This window comes from Chaetodon auriga, chromosome 16 (genome assembly GCF_051107435.1).
Source record: "Chaetodon auriga isolate fChaAug3 chromosome 16, fChaAug3.hap1, whole genome shotgun sequence".
NCBI classification, from domain to species: Eukaryota; Metazoa; Chordata; class Actinopteri; order Chaetodontiformes; family Chaetodontidae; genus Chaetodon; species Chaetodon auriga.
Window position 1 is genome coordinate 1,317,744 of NC_135089.1, and position 16,288 is coordinate 1,334,031.

General features: G+C 47.5%; 1 protein-coding gene across 1 annotated transcript; it reads right to left on the reverse strand.

The window, feature by feature from the left end:
* Nucleotides 1–2,218: 2,218 nt before the first annotated feature.
* fus (FUS RNA binding protein) lies at nucleotides 2,219–15,939 on the reverse strand. The gene is made up of 15 exons (XM_076752339.1): nucleotides 15,764–15,939; nucleotides 14,297–14,321; nucleotides 14,016–14,191; nucleotides 13,739–13,916; nucleotides 13,203–13,426; nucleotides 12,794–12,986; nucleotides 8,979–9,013; nucleotides 6,172–6,207; nucleotides 5,696–5,805; nucleotides 5,355–5,484; nucleotides 5,117–5,215; nucleotides 4,688–4,823; nucleotides 4,290–4,387; nucleotides 4,054–4,186; nucleotides 2,219–3,199 (listed from the first exon to the last, which is right to left on the reverse strand). Exons 1-15 carry the CDS (start codon nucleotides 15,774–15,776, stop codon nucleotides 3,160–3,162), a joined length of 1,626 nt encoding a protein of 541 aa, XP_076608454.1. The 5' UTR covers nucleotides 15,777–15,939; the 3' UTR covers nucleotides 2,219–3,159.
* Nucleotides 15,940–16,288: the final 349 nt, after the last annotated feature.

Sequence of the window (16,288 nt, forward strand, 5' to 3'; positions counted from 1 at the left end):
CTGTCCCACGTCTCCACCGCCAGGACGGACAGAAGGAATGAACACAGTGTCTCATACTGACGGACAAATGACAGCTTTGGGCTCTGACGTCCAGTTCTGCTGATTTGACTCGACAGATGTCTGTTTCGGCGTTTCCCGCCCGTTTGAAGAGGCGGGATCAGCGAGGACACGGTGATGTCACGTATTTCCATTCATCACAGTTCAGACAGATCAAACAGACCTGATCATTTCTTCAGGATCAATAAGCTGATGAGTGTTTTCAAACCACAGACAAACACTAAAGTCACAAACTGGTGTAGTTCCAGTTTGAACTGGTATTCAAACTGGAATCCGTTAAAGTTCAAACGTTAAGAGTGAGCGCTGGGCTCAGACTGCCTGCAGGTAAAAAGCTTTGTTGTCATGAAGCTCTGGAGGAAACGCACAGATCTCAGATCTGTTGTTGGAGGTACGCAGAGCGAGCTGAGTGACCTTTGAACTCCATCAATCTGCACCAGCAGCTGGACGGAGACGCCGAGGAGTGTCGTCTGCTCTGGAAGGAACTGGTCAAACTGCATCTGAGCTTCAGCGAGTGACTGGAGAGGAAGAACATCGAGCAGGCGTCACAGGTTTCCGTCTGTAATCTGTGCGTGAAGCGTGTCACATTTCTAAAGGCTCAGATCCAGATGTGTCCAAACATATCAAAGACGTCAGGCTGAAGACAGGAGGTGTGACAGTGACGGTACAAAGACCTGACCCGGTGCAGTCAGGCTCCATTATGAGTCAAAGTCGTCCTCTCAAAGTGAAAGCAGAGGAACACTGAGTGACTGAACTCTGCCTTCACCTGACAGCTTCTCTGTCACCTTCTCAGAGTTGTTTGCAGTGATTCCCAAACAGGCCACTTCATAAATATTCAAAACTACATCCACCTGCTGAGCCAGCTGTAACACCTGCTGCAGGTGAGACAGCTGGACGACGCACCGACTCGTTCCTCTGTCTTCATGGACTCGGCGAGCACTCCGCCTCACAGGTGTTCTACAGGTGCAGTGAAGCCTCTGGATGCACACAGGTGATCTACATTGAACTAATGAAGAAGCTTCTAAAATGCTGCGATTTGTATTTCACCATCGACTTTAGTTCAGTTAAATATGAAGATTTGAGTAAAAGTGAAGCTGTGAAAAAGAAATCTTAGGAACAAAGTATTCATGTGTATTTGTACACAGTGTGACTGTAAATACTGCATCAAGCCTGAGGGGAGTGCAGAATATCCTTTTTCCAGGAACATGCGTGACATTTACTTATGAAGGCAAACTGGATCTGCCTGTTTCACACTGCAAACAAGCCAAATACAGGTGTAGGTGCAGGTATGCAGAAATGCAAAGTCACTTTGGAAACCTCTACACATCACCCAGAACCCTGCCCCACCTCCTCAAACAAATCAGCTCTCAAGCCTCCACAAAGGCTGACGATGAACGAGCAGCTCGCCGCTGGTTTGAGTCCTGAAAGAAAAGACAATCAGAGAGCGGCTGAAGGTCACCTGACTTCACCTTCGACACACGGCTGAGACACCTGTGATCCACTTAAAACACACATCACACTTCATTTTTAACATTTCAAACAGTTTTTTAAAATCATCTCATCAGGACTGAAACATCCAGAATGACCATGGAGACCATAACCATCCACAGCTTCTAGAGGCCGTTAGAGGAACTGCAGCTGGGGACACGGCGAACGTCCCGATGGGAATGGACGTCCATTCCAGCACTGATCAGAAATAAAAGAACGAGCCTTCAAAAGCCTCAATGAACAAAGTCCAGAATGCAGCCTGACCAGTTTAAAGAGGAACCATGAGAAAGCACACTGCTTTACACCACCGCTCCACTGACGGAAAAATCAGCTGCAACGGCGCTTTTCTTACTCGTCAACAGGTTTCTAAAGAATCTGAACATCTGATTCATTAGAAGTGGAGTGAAGCACGGCATCCTTTGTCATCCCACGCCTTCGGGAAGTGTCGGGCTTTGAAACATTAAATAATTATTATCTGTGAGCTTTTACTGTGCCAGGTTGAACAGGCGTGGCACACAAACAAACAAACAAACAGGTGGAGTGAGAGAGCGCCACGTTTGCCAAGCCCATCTATAAAGACTCAGATCAGCACTCAGACCTGACTGATCACTTCCTCCTGTGATCAGACACTTGCACGAACTCTGAGGTGGAGAAGAAGAAGGACAGACGCTCAGTTTGGTTTTCAACACTTTCATTTGAAAACAGCACATGCACAATAGAAAAGCAGGCCGGACACAATAAATACACCATGTTAACGTCTGAAACACGTCTGCACACACACCAGGCCTCGTCTCCAAGAACACACGGTCGTCTGACGGTCAGAGGACACCGCTCTCTGTCCTGCAGTGGACGAAGACGTCAGACCAAGATTTAAGTCCAAAATGGAAAAAAATGCTGCTTCCAGGATCTCAAATCTAAGAATATGCTGATTTTGCTTGTTTTAAATGTGTTTTATTGGCTGATCAGCTGATGGAGGAAATAACCTGCAGCTTTATTACTGATGGAAATAATTGTTAGCTGTCGCTCCGCATGTCGCTCATCACAGCAGAGACACCCGCCGCAGGCTGATTTCATACCAGGCTGCCTAATTCGATGACTCATCACATCTGGAAACGTTTCACCTGAATGTGGATAAACGACAAACTATGAAGCGAGTTACAGAAACGAGTCAAAGTTCTGCACCTCACAGAATCTTCGGCTGATGGGTGTCAGTGATGTGTCGTCGTGATGCTGAACGCTGAAACCTGAATCTGTCAGACTGACTGAAACACGTCGTCCTGAACAAACGCTCTCTCACTTCCTGCCCGACTTGTTTGAAAAGCTTCTGACTGCTCGAGTTGAGCGACGGCGCTGCGACGTGCCGGCGAGCAAAACATCATCGCAAGTTCGGATGGTTTCTGTAAACGAGGCCGTGGCGAGCAGAAAGACGTGAACACAAAAAAAAAAACAGGGGCCGCCGTGTTTCTCCACAGCGTGAACAACAAGGATCAGAGTGAACGGCGTTCTAGAAAAGGTGAAAGGTGAGGGCGGGGCGAGGGGGGGGCCCGGCCTGGACGAGGACACACACCGGGCTTTGTCCTGGACTGGGAGGGGGACGGCTTGTCCATGGAGGGTGATTTAGTAGGGACGGCCCCGCCGCTCCTGTCTGCGGTCCCCCCTGCAAAAAAACAACACACCGATTACATCATCAGCATCCAACCAATGAGCCGCGTCCACAGACGGACAGGTGTGTGCATGTTTGAACAGTCAGGTTTCACACAAATAATGAGCAACCATGGCAGCTCCCCGAGGCGCTCAGCTCACAGCCCCCCCTTCTACGAATGGACACGAGAGTCCTGTTTGAGGACAGTTTAAGACAGTTTGAGGACAGTTTGAAGACAGTTTGAGGACAGTTTGGGGACAGTTTGGGGACAGTTTGAAGACAGTTTGAAGACAATTTGAAGACAGTTTGAAGACAGTTTGAGGACAATTTGAAGACAGTTTGAGGACAATTTGAAGACAGTTTAGGGACAATTTGAGGACAGTTTGAAGACAGTTTGAGGACAGTTTGGGGACAGTTTGAAGACAGTTTAGGGACAGTTTGAAGACAGTTTGGGGACAGCTTGGGGACAGTTTGAAGACAGTTTGGGGACAGTTTGGGGACAGTTTGGGGACAGTTTGAGGACAGTTTGGGGACAGCTTAGGGACAGTTTGAAGACAGTTTGGGAACAGTTTGGGGACAGTTTGAAGACAGTTTGAGGACAGTTTGGGGACAGTTTGGGGACAGTTTGAAGACAGTTTGAAGACAGTTTGGGGACAGTTTGGGGACAGTTTGAGGACAGTTTGGGGACAGTTTGGGGACAGTTTGAAGACAGTTTGAAGACAGTTTGGGGACAGTTTGGGGACAGTTTGAGGACAGTTTGAAGACAGTTTGGGGACAGTTTGGGGACATCCATGCCGTGTCTGATGTCCAGACGTTTTGAGTTTCAGGCTCAGATGCCAGAGAGCGCCGACTGTTGGAGTGTATCTGACCTTGCGTCCATCTTTCCGGGGCCGTATCCTCCCCGGTCGCCTCCTCGGCCCCCTCTGAAGCCCCCGCGGTCGCCGCCTCGGCCCCTGAAGCCGCCTCGGTCAAACCCCCCTCTGCGCTCTCCTCCGTAACCTCCTAAGGGACAAACAGCTGTGTGATCGTCGACGACTCACAGGAGAGAAACATTTCTCTGATGTGTGATCAGGTGATGAGGCGACTGAGGTCGCTCAGCTCTCACCTCTGTCCATCGGCGGCATCCCGCCGGCGTCCTCGGGTTTCGGCGCCTTGCACTGGTTACACTCGTTACGCCAGGAGAAGTTCAGGTTGCCACAGTTACTGAGGAGAAATGCACGTGACGAGGTTAATAAACAACCACAACATGAAAGTGAGCCTCGTGGTTTTGTCATGATTTGCTCCAAAACACCTGAAAATACCAGAGAAATGAGAGTTATCCATCAGTTTGTGTCCATTACACAAAGACAGAGAGACAAACACACGTTTAACGTCCAGGATGTGTTGACGTGGATGAAGAATCGCTGAGACGACGCAGTGACAGCAAACGATGGATGAAGGTCAGAGTTCACTGACGGAGCAGCCTTTAAACATGAGGAGTGCAAACACCAAATCCTGACTCACGGGTTTGAACACTTCCAGTCTCCGGCTCTCTGTTGGCCTCCTCCTCCTCCTCCTCCAGCTCCTCCCCCGCTGCCTCCATTGCCTCCTGAGAAACCTCCTCCTCGACCTCCTCCGAAGCCGCCTCGACCCATCGGCCCTGCGCAGAGCACAGAGGCAGGTCAGTGTCAGAGTCTCAGACTGAGGGTTCCTGAAGAGGTTTTGTTGGGATCAGGACTCGTCGGGCTCTGAGCTGAGGTCATCGCGAGGTTTTCATGTGTTCATGTTGATGAAGCGTTCGGCTGTTGGACGGAGGTATTTGGACGCTGGCGTAAAGGACGTGACCACGTGGGTTCAGGCACACTTCACACAGCGTCCCAACATCTTCATCTTTAGATTAACATTTAACTGCTGTCACGAAATACAGACCTTCAAAAGCCAAATTCAGCTCACCTCCACGTCCTCGACCCCCCCTCATGCCGCCGCGGCCTCCAAAGTCGGCTCTGCGGGTGGCGAAAGACACCTTGATGGGGTTTCCATTGAAGTCTTTTCCTGTTGAGGAAGCAAAGGTCGTGAGAGACGCAGCTGAGGAGAGAAACAAACGTCCTCCTGGAGACAAACAAGTCAGGACAGTGGACGCCTGACATGTTAGAGTTATGAGTGATGAAGACGACGAAGACCGACGACTCACCATCAAACCAGTCGATGGCGGCCTTAGCTGAGGGGGGGTCATCAAAGGACACTGTGGCCTCCCCCTTCAGCTTCCCCGTCTCTCTGTCTGTGTACAGGTTGATCATTGGCAGGCCCGTCTTCTTGTTGACCTAAGAGGACGGACAGGAGGAGACCAGTGTCCAGAGTCAGGCGTGAGCAGGCGTCAGGAGGTGAACTCAGACTCAAAGCACTCAGTGACGGTTAAATTCAATTCAAAAGCAAAAGGCCACAGATCCACGTCTAGAGTCCAACACTGAACACAACACAGGAAATCCCAAACAGGAAGTGATCGCTGGCACGCACACGCCGCTCGTCTGTTACCTTAATGATCCCGATCTGCTTGAAGAAGTCGGCCACTGACTCCACAGTGTAGTCGTCTCCCAGGCCTTGTACGAAGATGGTGTTATTATCAGAGTTGTCCTGGTCCTGCACTGTGGGGGGGGGGCAGGAAGAGACGTTCAAGTGAAACGATAAAAAACTGCATAATGCTCCACTTTCTTCACCAGCTAAAGCCGAGCAGCCCGCTGGAGGAAAGATTAGTGTCGATTAGAGTCTGAATCACATCAAACAAACAAACAAACAAACAAACAAAAAAAGAAGCTGATTTTGAGTTTGGAATGTCCAAACGGGGGGGGGGTCAAGACACCGTCTCTTTAAGGCTAATCATTGGAGGTTTGAAGGAAATGTGGCCACAGCTGCACTAGTTCAGATCAAAGTGCATCACATGACTGTCTGAGAGACGTCTGCAGACAGACTGTCCGTCCAGCAGGACAAGAACAAAACAAGAGGAAACTTACTGAAGCTGGGTCCTCCATGTCCCGGGTCTCTTGGTCCTTGAGAGGACAGAAAGCAGAAATTAGCTTGTGGAAAAGAACACGTGGTAAACACACATTCACACCTCAGACTCGCTGTAAAGTCTTCATTTTCTCTCCTGTCCCAACCAAACTGAGCCAGCATGAAGCTCCTAGTCTCTCTGAATGTGCAGACATGATCTAAGGTGTCACACGTCGGTGCGTCTCCATCCTGTCCGTTAACCTGTCTGTCTTTCACCACAGCATGTGGAGACAGAAAACCATCAGCAGCTGATCAGAAACTCTAAGTCCCACGAGCAAGAGCACCACACCAGACGGCCCTCGTCGTTGAGCCTGTTGAGATTCTGGCATCAGAAAAACCCCCAGACTTCTCTCAGTGACCCGTTTCATTGACTTGGTTGTTTTGTGAGCCGACGTGTAAACGCAGCCATGTTTGAACTTACTTCACTCTGAGGCGTTTTCTCGGCGCTCAGCGATCGTTTGGTTTCACGCCGACTCTTCGCCGAGTCCCCCTCAGAGGACCCCCTGTGAGCTGACATAGTAACCGTCAGTCATTTGCTCTTTGGTCTACTTTGGTCTCCACACAGTTTAAAAAGACTCTTGGAAACTGTCCAACACTCATCCTGGAAATAAGAGCAGCGTTCTTGTGACCCTGAGAACTTGACGGGTGTCAGAAGGTGTTATTATCAGTACAAGTCAAGCACGTTTTACTCCTCCACAGAGGCTAACCGAGACGCCTCTGGCATGTTTGGTCCCTTCACCTTTAGGAAGCTGAATTCTGCATCACTGGCAGCTTGATTTTCCAGAGTTTCAGGGACCGATAAACACAAACTTTCACAGTCATCAGAAGCCAATGAGGCGAGATGTGAAACCAGGTGAACTGTTTACGAACTGATGACTCTTCTTCACGTCCCCTCAGTAAACCGTCCACGCAGCTGGAGTCTCAGCACAGACTCAAAGGTGTTGTCAGGGTGAGACACTCTGCTCTATGTTTCCATGGCAGATATGTTCAGGTAACTGACAACAGGTGAGAGCTGAACGTCCTCAGGTTTCAAGTCTCAGCTTCAGTTGAGTAACTGGTAAATTGACTTCATGAACAACAGCTGAACCTGACACTGAAAATGCAGTTTGACTACTTAGAGACAACAACACTGAAAGTATTTTCTTCTAAACTTGTTTTTACAATGTCAGGATTTTTTCTATCAACAGTTTGCTGTATTTCTAGATTTTTTCATTTTAATGGCACCTTCCTCCCACAATCTGAACAAAAGCTTCAGCATCTTCTCTGTTAGAGAACTGCTGCTGTAAAACACGACTGCCAGAGATGGATGAGGAAAGAACAGGGGAAAGTAAATCTAATCCTTGTCTATGCTGTTTTACGTTTTGTGAGGTAAAACTCTATTATATATATTTCTATATGTAGGCGCTCTGGGCCTTATTGTTTCTTACTGATCAGTCAGACGGCCACGCTGACCGTTTGACCTCTTCAGGTGTTCGGAGAGCTTCCCACAGCTCTCCTCTATGGGCACAGATTTTAGTGATCCGCTCTTCTTTCCTGATGTGACGCGTTTCATTCTCACAGCTTTTTATCGTTGATGTTGAGGTTTATGTTCTCAATCAAGGTGAGATCACCTGAAGTAATGAGTCTGTCAGCAGCTCAGCTCAGGAGCACAGAGCCCTGCAGACGGCGGCGCTCTGTTCGATGTCTAATTATGTTTCATAGCAGTAAGTCTGATTACTGTATAATTATCTCAGTTATGTATAATTAACAGAGTAAAGTACATGATTATTACATAGAAAACACTCTGCACTTTTGACGGTGGAACACGTGTTGAGATAACTACTGGCGACATTAACGCGCCTCTGCTGACTCTGGTGGATTATATATTATAATTTGAAGAAGAGAAACCAAAGCAGTCCCACAGACCTGAGACAGACACCTTGGCATGTGGGACAACAGAGGACTCCTGATCAAACCTTCAGCAGCTGCTCTGTTGTTCAAATGACGGAGGAACCACAAACCTTCCCTCACTCAGTTTGTCCCACATCACGTTTCTGGTGCTTGGTAACAGTCATCAGTTGTGCATTCAAACCAGTTTTTACCATTAACTGATCTCTGAACAGCAGAGCCGAAACCTCTTTCTACAGGTTTCACAGCCACGCTGCGAGCAAAGCTGACTCTTTTACACTTGAGGAAGATAAAGATCACGTCGTCCTTCATGTGTGACACACATCCTGCGTCATGTTGGAAAAACCCTGATCAGGACGTCAGACCAGACTTTTGTCTCATTTCTTTTTGACATGCATAGAAGAGCAGACGAAGCTCTGGACAGCCATTCCTCAAAGTCCAACACCCTCAAACTCCACAGATGTGAGACAGAGCGACTCAGAGCTACACGGAGAGCCATAATGTACCGCTCAGCTCCCCCTGCTGGACACGTTCAGTGCAGCACCCTGCAGAGCCTCAGATCTTCATCCTTCAGGTAGCGTCTGACACACTGACGGTTCTTACCTGTTTGGACTTATCATGTAAACTCTTACGCGTCATGTTTGAATAACATGAATAAGTTTGACCTTCCCTGTACATAATCGTATTTTTCTTGGTGTTGTGTTCAGGCTCCTCTGTAATAATCAGTGCAGCAGCATAAACAGAACTTTACTCGGTCATCTCTGAAACCAAACACTGGAATAACGTTGTACCCACTTCATGCTTTACGTTAACTCAAGCCCTCTTTTTAGCTTTGACTCATGAAACCAAAACCTTTTTGCTCAAGTGTTTTTTGGTCACTTACCACCAAACTTATTGAATCCTCCACGATCGCCCATTCTGATGAGGAGGAAGAGAGAACGACACGCATTGAAGGCTGGTGCTGACAGCGATTTCTCTCAATGGGTTGTGGGTAACCTTCACTCTCAGTCTCTCAGTTAAACCCACCCCTCTTCGTTTGGCACCTGTCCGACTGAACCTCTACTTAACCCTGTTCAGAGTCTCTTGAATAAGACAAGAGGCCACTTTAAAGACCTTGTCAGTATTTGTGAACAAGCAGCTGAAATTTGACATTTTTCCCTTTAAGTTCTATCAAGTCTTTAAGTGACTTGGATGCACCCATTTCATTACCTCATATAACCTGATTTTGTGTCAATTAACCAACCCAAGCTCTGGCGTCTTCGGTGTTTTTGATGGACGTTGGGTATTTTCAGGTCTCAGACAACCTCTACTCTTTACACAAATTGCAGCAAATCCAAAAGCAAGTATTTTCCTCCAACTATTCGAGGTCTATTAACTGTCTGTAGACTCCCCCTACTGTGCAATTTCCCAAATGACGGCTTAAGAGCAGAAAGGCAGCCTGGAGAGAAGGTAAAAGCCTAGGAGAAGATTCAAAGATTGATTAAAGCAGAGTATGACACAGTGATCCTATCAGGGCTGGTTGGGGAGGTGGTGGTAACAGGTGAGAGGAGGCGATGGTAATGTATCGTGGCGTGTTAGTGTGTGGGCAGAGTCAGCGTCACTGTTTGCTTGCCGGTGTCTTGCTGACAATCTTAGACCAAGATAACTCACAGACTGTTGAACTCTTTCATATGTAAAGATAAATGTGTCATCATGTAACGGTGCTTCTATTGAGTCCTCAGGAGGACGCTGCTGTCCTCTGCCTGCTTTAAGAGGACTATGAGGATGCACTGAGGGCTGAGCTCCAGACATCGTGATGGTGGGGGCGGAGATTGAAATATAGTCCATAATGGATGAGAGAACATACAATGAAATGGTAAACTCAGTCTGTGACTTCATCACCAACATCATGAGCTGACAAGAAAGTGCATGAGACTCTGTGCAACCTCGAGAAAAACATCAACTTACCAGGTCCTGCTGCAGAGCTTAGCTCATTCACTGACGCTTATCTTCAGGTAAAATCTTGATTTTTCTCTCCTTTCCTGTTTAATTTATTTGGTTTAAGCAGGTCTGCATCAACCCACAGTCTGTCTCTCTCTATTTTTACATTTATATGTCTTTCTTTTTTGGCCCCTTGCGGTCAGGTTTCCTAAAAGGATGATCATTTTGGTGAAACTACTTGGACCTCGCGTGTCGTTTGTGGATGGCCCACGTGTTTCAGTCACCCCTCAGGTGTTGAAATTCATTCAGTTCATAAATTCATGATCTGCTTCCTTTTCTTTTGCTTTCTCTGAGCAAAGTGCAGATTCTGAGGATAAATTCAAAGCAGTGCTGCTGTTGTTTAGACCCTGGATTTCAGGCAACGCTGACTTTGAGTGTCGTCACACTGACTGTAGAGGTCCAGTGACTGCAGCAGCACCACGACGCACCGTGTCAGCCGAATCACCATGAAAACCACCATCAGACGGTTACATGTTGTAGTTTGAAGAGGTTTGACAGTTGTCGTCTCTGAGGCTGTGATCTGGTGCACATGTTTGTGTTGTGCACGTCTGACCATAAACAGGTTTACTACATGCTGTCTGTCTTTTAAATTTTGTCTTTTACTTCCCACATCTGTGCTTTCTGGTGGGCGACCTCGATTCCAAAGAAGTTGGGACGCTGCGTGAAACATGAATAAAAACAGAAAGCAGTGGTTTGCAAATCCTTCTCCACCGAGTATATTCAACTCAGTACAGTACAAAAAATCTGTGCATGAAAGGGCCGAGGCTGAAAACCAGCACTGACTGCCCTGACCTTTGACCAGTGCACGGCATTAAAAACCAACATGACTGCATGAAGGACCTGGATTCAGGAACACTTCAGAAAACCTTTGTCAGTGAACGCAGCTCACGTCTGCGCCTACAACAACCTCCAGACACGACGTCTCTGGACCTGAGCCCCTCTGAGGTGGACCGACACACAGCGGACACGTGTGCTGTGGTCTGACTGGTCCACACGTCAGACCGTTTGTGGACATCATGGACGTCGTGTCCAACCAGACAGTTCCAGCACAAAGTTCAGCAGCAGCATGTGTGCTGGTCTGCAGGTGACCCTGAACCAACGGGAACATGCTGCAGGCATCAAATGAGCGTTTATCAGCTTGAACATTAAACATCTTTGTGCTGTATTCATCTGAATATAGTTTGAAAAGGATTTCCAGATGACTGCATTCTGTTTCTTTATGGTTACATAGCGTCCCAGCTTCTTTGGATTCAGAGTTCAACGTTCACTGGAAAGAATCACTGGAACAGGATCCTTTCTTCAAATTACTGACGTGAGGAATAATGTTTCATAACCAACCGGTGAAGGTTTTCAGCAGAAATGGAGACAGAGGTGAACCTGAGCAGCCAGTTCTGCAGTGAAAGGCCGTAAATGAGTGAAGACTGCTGGATTTATCCTGCCTCAGTATTTTCCTTCAAGCATCTACTTTTAATCCCTCTTATTAGTCACAGAGGAGCCATCGTGCTTTAGTATTGATCATAACGCAGTCTCTGAGGATGATTTCTGACCAGTATTCAGCCACAGGGACCTTAACTTAATGACTCCAGACCCCTTCGACACATGAGGTCAACTCTGAATTTTACCCAGTTTACAAGCCCGACAATCACTTGAACACTACCTTCAGACCCAGGCAGCCATGTTTAACATACAGTTTCCTTTTATGAGCTCTGGGCTTTTCACACTTTCTAACCAAACATCAGAGATGAGGTGCTTTATGTTGCATCCAGTTGGCTGGGTAAGAATTCACAAGCATCACTTTCAGAGGTATCACATCACGAGGATAAGACTGTTTTCTGTTATTGTATTACAGAATTTTGTGGTTCAAACGAACGATTCCAAGCAAATGAGGTCCTGAAGGCTCTGCTTCACACACATGAAGAGTTTTTACTGATGAAAGGCGTAACAGGGGAGCCCAGTTCACTGCATGAACACCAGTTTAAGTCTTTGTGTACTCGAGATGGGAAAATCTTAACATTGTGATTGTGATGTTGTGCAGCCAAAGCATCCAGGCAGCGACGTGTCAACACTAAAGCTTGTGTTCAATGTATGCGATCAAGTAATTAACAGAGTAAAAATCAGTCAGCAGTGATAAAAACACGCTCAGAAGCAGTTTATTGATGATGCCTTCACCTCATGGCTTCTCCCTCTGTCACAGAGCGGCCGTAGCTTCTGATCATATCTGGATCAATGTTACTGATTCTTACCCTGGGGTCGTTTGGTAATGATCACAACTAGTTTTACGTCACTGTCCACCCCTACAGGGCACATACCCAGAGAGGCAGCACAGCACTGAAACTCTCTCTGTCCTCACTTTAACTTTGAAGGTGATGAACTTTGAATATGTATGTACGTGTTCACCTGAGACAGGTGTGTGTAGATTAGTGCAGTCGTCACTGCAGACAGAAAGCGGATCAGCTGCTTTGTGGTAATTTATGAATCCCTAAAATTCATTTTCCACAAAAGGTGTGTGGGGGGGGGGGGGCGGGGGGTAGTCTAACACATCATGACACACCTCTCAATGACTTTAGCAGGTAGCTGGAAATGTGGAACGGTTCTCCCTCGTCTACTTTCTCCACACGGTTCCACATGTGACCACAGGTGAGGAAACATGTACATGCATCACTGTGGTCAGATTGAGTGTGTTTGACGACATGGACACTGGATGACTGCCACACTTACCCCATGCCTCCTCTTCCTCTCGGTCCACCTCGGCCACCTCTGTCAAAACCGCGATCATATCCGCCGCCACCGCGACCTCCAAATCCGCCGCCCCGGCCTCTGCCGCCGCGGCCATCCTGACCGTAGCCTCCATCAGGACCACCGTACCCTCCACCTCCTCCTCCACTCATCGGGGGGCTTTCGTCTCCATAACCTGCGAGAGAGCTGAGACGGTCAGACCTCGACAGACTGACCCGTGTGGGAGCACAAACACTCTGAAAGCTAACACTGTGGAATAAAAACAAGAACCAGCATCATCTGATTAATTTACTCTTACTTAAGTCACTCTGGAAAACGGTGTCTCCGGTTGACCGTAGACAGTTTATGTTGAGGTGAGAAACATCCAACATTAATAGGAATGCAAAGGTACCTCCAGCTTGGCCGTACTGGCTCTGCTGACTGTAGCTCTGTGGAGGGGGGGAGTTGTAGCTGGGAGGCGGGTTGTAGTGACCTCCACCATGTTGGGATGGTTGTTGGTGGTTCCCGCTGCCCCCGTAACCACCGCTCTGACCTCCACTGCTGCCGTACCCGCCCCCGCTCGGTCCACCGCTCTGCGGTTGGTTGTATCCAGACACCTGTGAGCTTCCTTCATAGCTGTTGAAGGGGAGAAGAGAGAAGAATGAACAGGAGTGGAAGTGCCGCTCCTTCTCCATCGCTCTTTAACTTGGTAAGAGTTGGTAAAAGTGGCCGTGCTGGCTTCCTGTGTGACCATGTACAGTGATGCAGTGAAAAATCAGCCGTAGTCAACAGACATCAAACAAAACGCCGTCCAGGACGAAGACGCCGTCACAAAGCAGAACTGCTCATATTTCATCACCCACACTCCCCCTGAATGTCTCCTCGTGTCCACGTGGGGCTTCAGCTGGACAACTAAAAACAGAGGAGCCGAGGCTGATGGTGTCTCACCCTGAAGGCGACGAAGGAGGAGGCTGGTGCTGGCTGTACCCGGAGAAGGACGACTGCTGGCTGTAGCTCATGTTGGAGGGCTGGCTGCTGCTGTTGTAGCCTCCAGAGCCATACGACTGGCTGGAATGATTATAACCACCACCACCGCCCTGGTTAGAGGACGGAGAGCCGTATCCTCCTGGGAGAAGACAGGAGACAGGACATATAACTTTCTAATTAAACAACAATGCGTGACTGGAGAGCTGTAGTTCTGGACAGCTGCTGTGTCTTCCTCTACCTGACGGGGGCTGACCATAGCTGCCATATCCTCCCTGGTTGTAGGAGCCGGAGCTGCTGTCAGAGCTCTGGTTGTAGCCTCCGTAGCCCTGCGGGCTGTAACTCTGTCCAGAGGACTGACCATAGCCCTGGTGAGCACCGCCACCTCCACCACCACCTCCACCATAGGACCCATAACTGTAAGAAGAATAAAACACACACACACCCTAAACATGAACACATGAGCTAATCCAGTGACCCCGTGTACCGACCCCTGGTTGATAATTGAATGACCTTACTTACCCCTGGGGGGATGTTTGGGAGTAATCTATGGAACAAACAAAACATGATATTAAAAAAGTACATCTCATAGGGGCTTATCCAAATGCTACGAAGCTTCTTTCACACTGGAATCACATTTTATTAATAGTGTCAGTGGGCTGCTGTCGAACCCTAAAGAGATTATATCAGACACGATTTATTGTCTGTTAAAATAACAGCACCACCTTCTAACCAAGCGGAAACCTCAGCCTGAAAAATGGAGCCAACAAGGCAAAAACTGCAGTTCCTCTGAAAGTGAGTCAACCCCCATAGACCTCCATATTAAAATGCCTAAATTTACAGCAGACATAATCATGTTCACAGCCTGAGCCAAAAAACGTTTAACTCTCTGAAGCTAATTTACCTGTTCATGACAACCGAACAGGAGTTGAATTATTATATAACTCGCTCATATAAAAGACACTGAAGCTTTAAGTTCTGCATAATTATCGGTTTCATCAACCAGGCCTCATTCGGCCACATCGGCTCCACCTCGCTGCCCTCTTTTTTGGATCAGCTGTGAGTTTGGTGGAGACAGACGCTGCCAAGTCTTCACAAAGACTCTTCAGAAACCTAAATAAGACAGCTCTCTGCACATACAGACACTTCCAAACACTTCAGTGGGTCATCACTTCAGAGTTTGGACTCTGTTCTAGTTAATTCTAACAAGGATAAACAGAGGATGGCTGTTGTGTATTTAGAATTAATAATCAGGTGTAGGCTGCACAATCTGTCCATACAAATGGAATTTATTACTACACTACAGTAAATCAGAGAACAGGACTGCACGTCCGTCCGAGGAAACAGGCTGCTGTGCTGACTGAAGGTCATCTGAAGCTGAATTCAGGTGTCGGTTGGGTCTGGCCTTCAGGTCTGTGGCTTTGCTAATCACAGGACTCCAGATAGATGCTGCTCACTAGCTCTGACTGCCTGAAGCCAAATGGAGGAGGGCCTCACACAGGTCGCCCCCGCTGACACACTCCTCATCATGTCTCTATTATCTAAACAGACCTGCTCCAGTCTGCGGACTGACAGGCGGGGCCGCCACCGAAACTGGGTCAGTAGCACAAGCGACCAAGCTAACAGCTAGCAAGGAGCCGTGACGCTACATGCTAACTGAACACACCGCTATCGAGCTCTGCGGTAGCTGTACATTAGCTAGCCGGCAGCTAAGGTCCGTCTGTTTCTTCACCAAGGAGCAAATTTAAAAAGAACATAACGTCCCACACTGAAGCGATGACATTAATTTGAACAGATATAATAATCAGCTCGCCAATGACTACCATTAATCGACCTTTACGTTTGCTGCTGTTAGCCGTTAGCGTCCTGTCAGTCGCTTGTCGCCGGTAACGTTTCATCTCGCTGAGGATGTTTCTTAATGTTAGCTAACTAGCTTCATAACCGTCACTGTTACTCAAACACGGAGGAGACTTAAGCTGCTCTTCTTACCGTTAGACGCCATTTCGACGACCCAAAACAGCCTTTACTCTCAAGTAAAATCTATCAAACGGCGTGCTGTTTGTAGACTGGCTGAACCGAGGAGGAGGAGGGTGACCGGGATGAAGATAAGTACAGAACACCGGCGTCTCTTTTCAGTCCACTCCTGCAGTTCCTCGTGCGACCGCAGGGGGCGTCCAGCCGCATGTGTCCTTTTTGTAACCAAACAAATCTAAACAATATTATTTAGATATTGTTTGTTATTATATTATTTATTATTATTTAAGTAAGTTATTTAAGTAATAATGCAAGGTGGTAAATGCATTAATATGGCACAAATCAGACATGACACAGTTTTCACCCATTCAGAGGCAATATTGATATTAACATTAAATTCAAGACAAAAAATAAAAGAGATAACCACAACATTAGACGGCAGGAAAATTCTTTTCTTCTTTGTTGTGGAATTAATTTTAAAGGCTCTATACAGTATACTATTGATCCTTAGTGACATTTCATTCAAATTTTATGATCTGG

Excerpts from the sequence above, each read along its gene's own strand:
- fus (XM_076752339.1), bottom strand. Across the intron at positions 14,192-14,296 it reads TCCCAAACATCCCCCCAGGG|TTATGGGTCCTATGGTGGAG; the intron begins GTAAGTAAGGTC and ends TTCTTCTTACAG. Across the intron at positions 4,824-5,116 it reads GGGGGGTCGAGGACGTGGAG|GGCCGATGGGTCGAGGCGGC; the intron begins GTGAGCTGAATT and ends TGCTCTGCGCAG.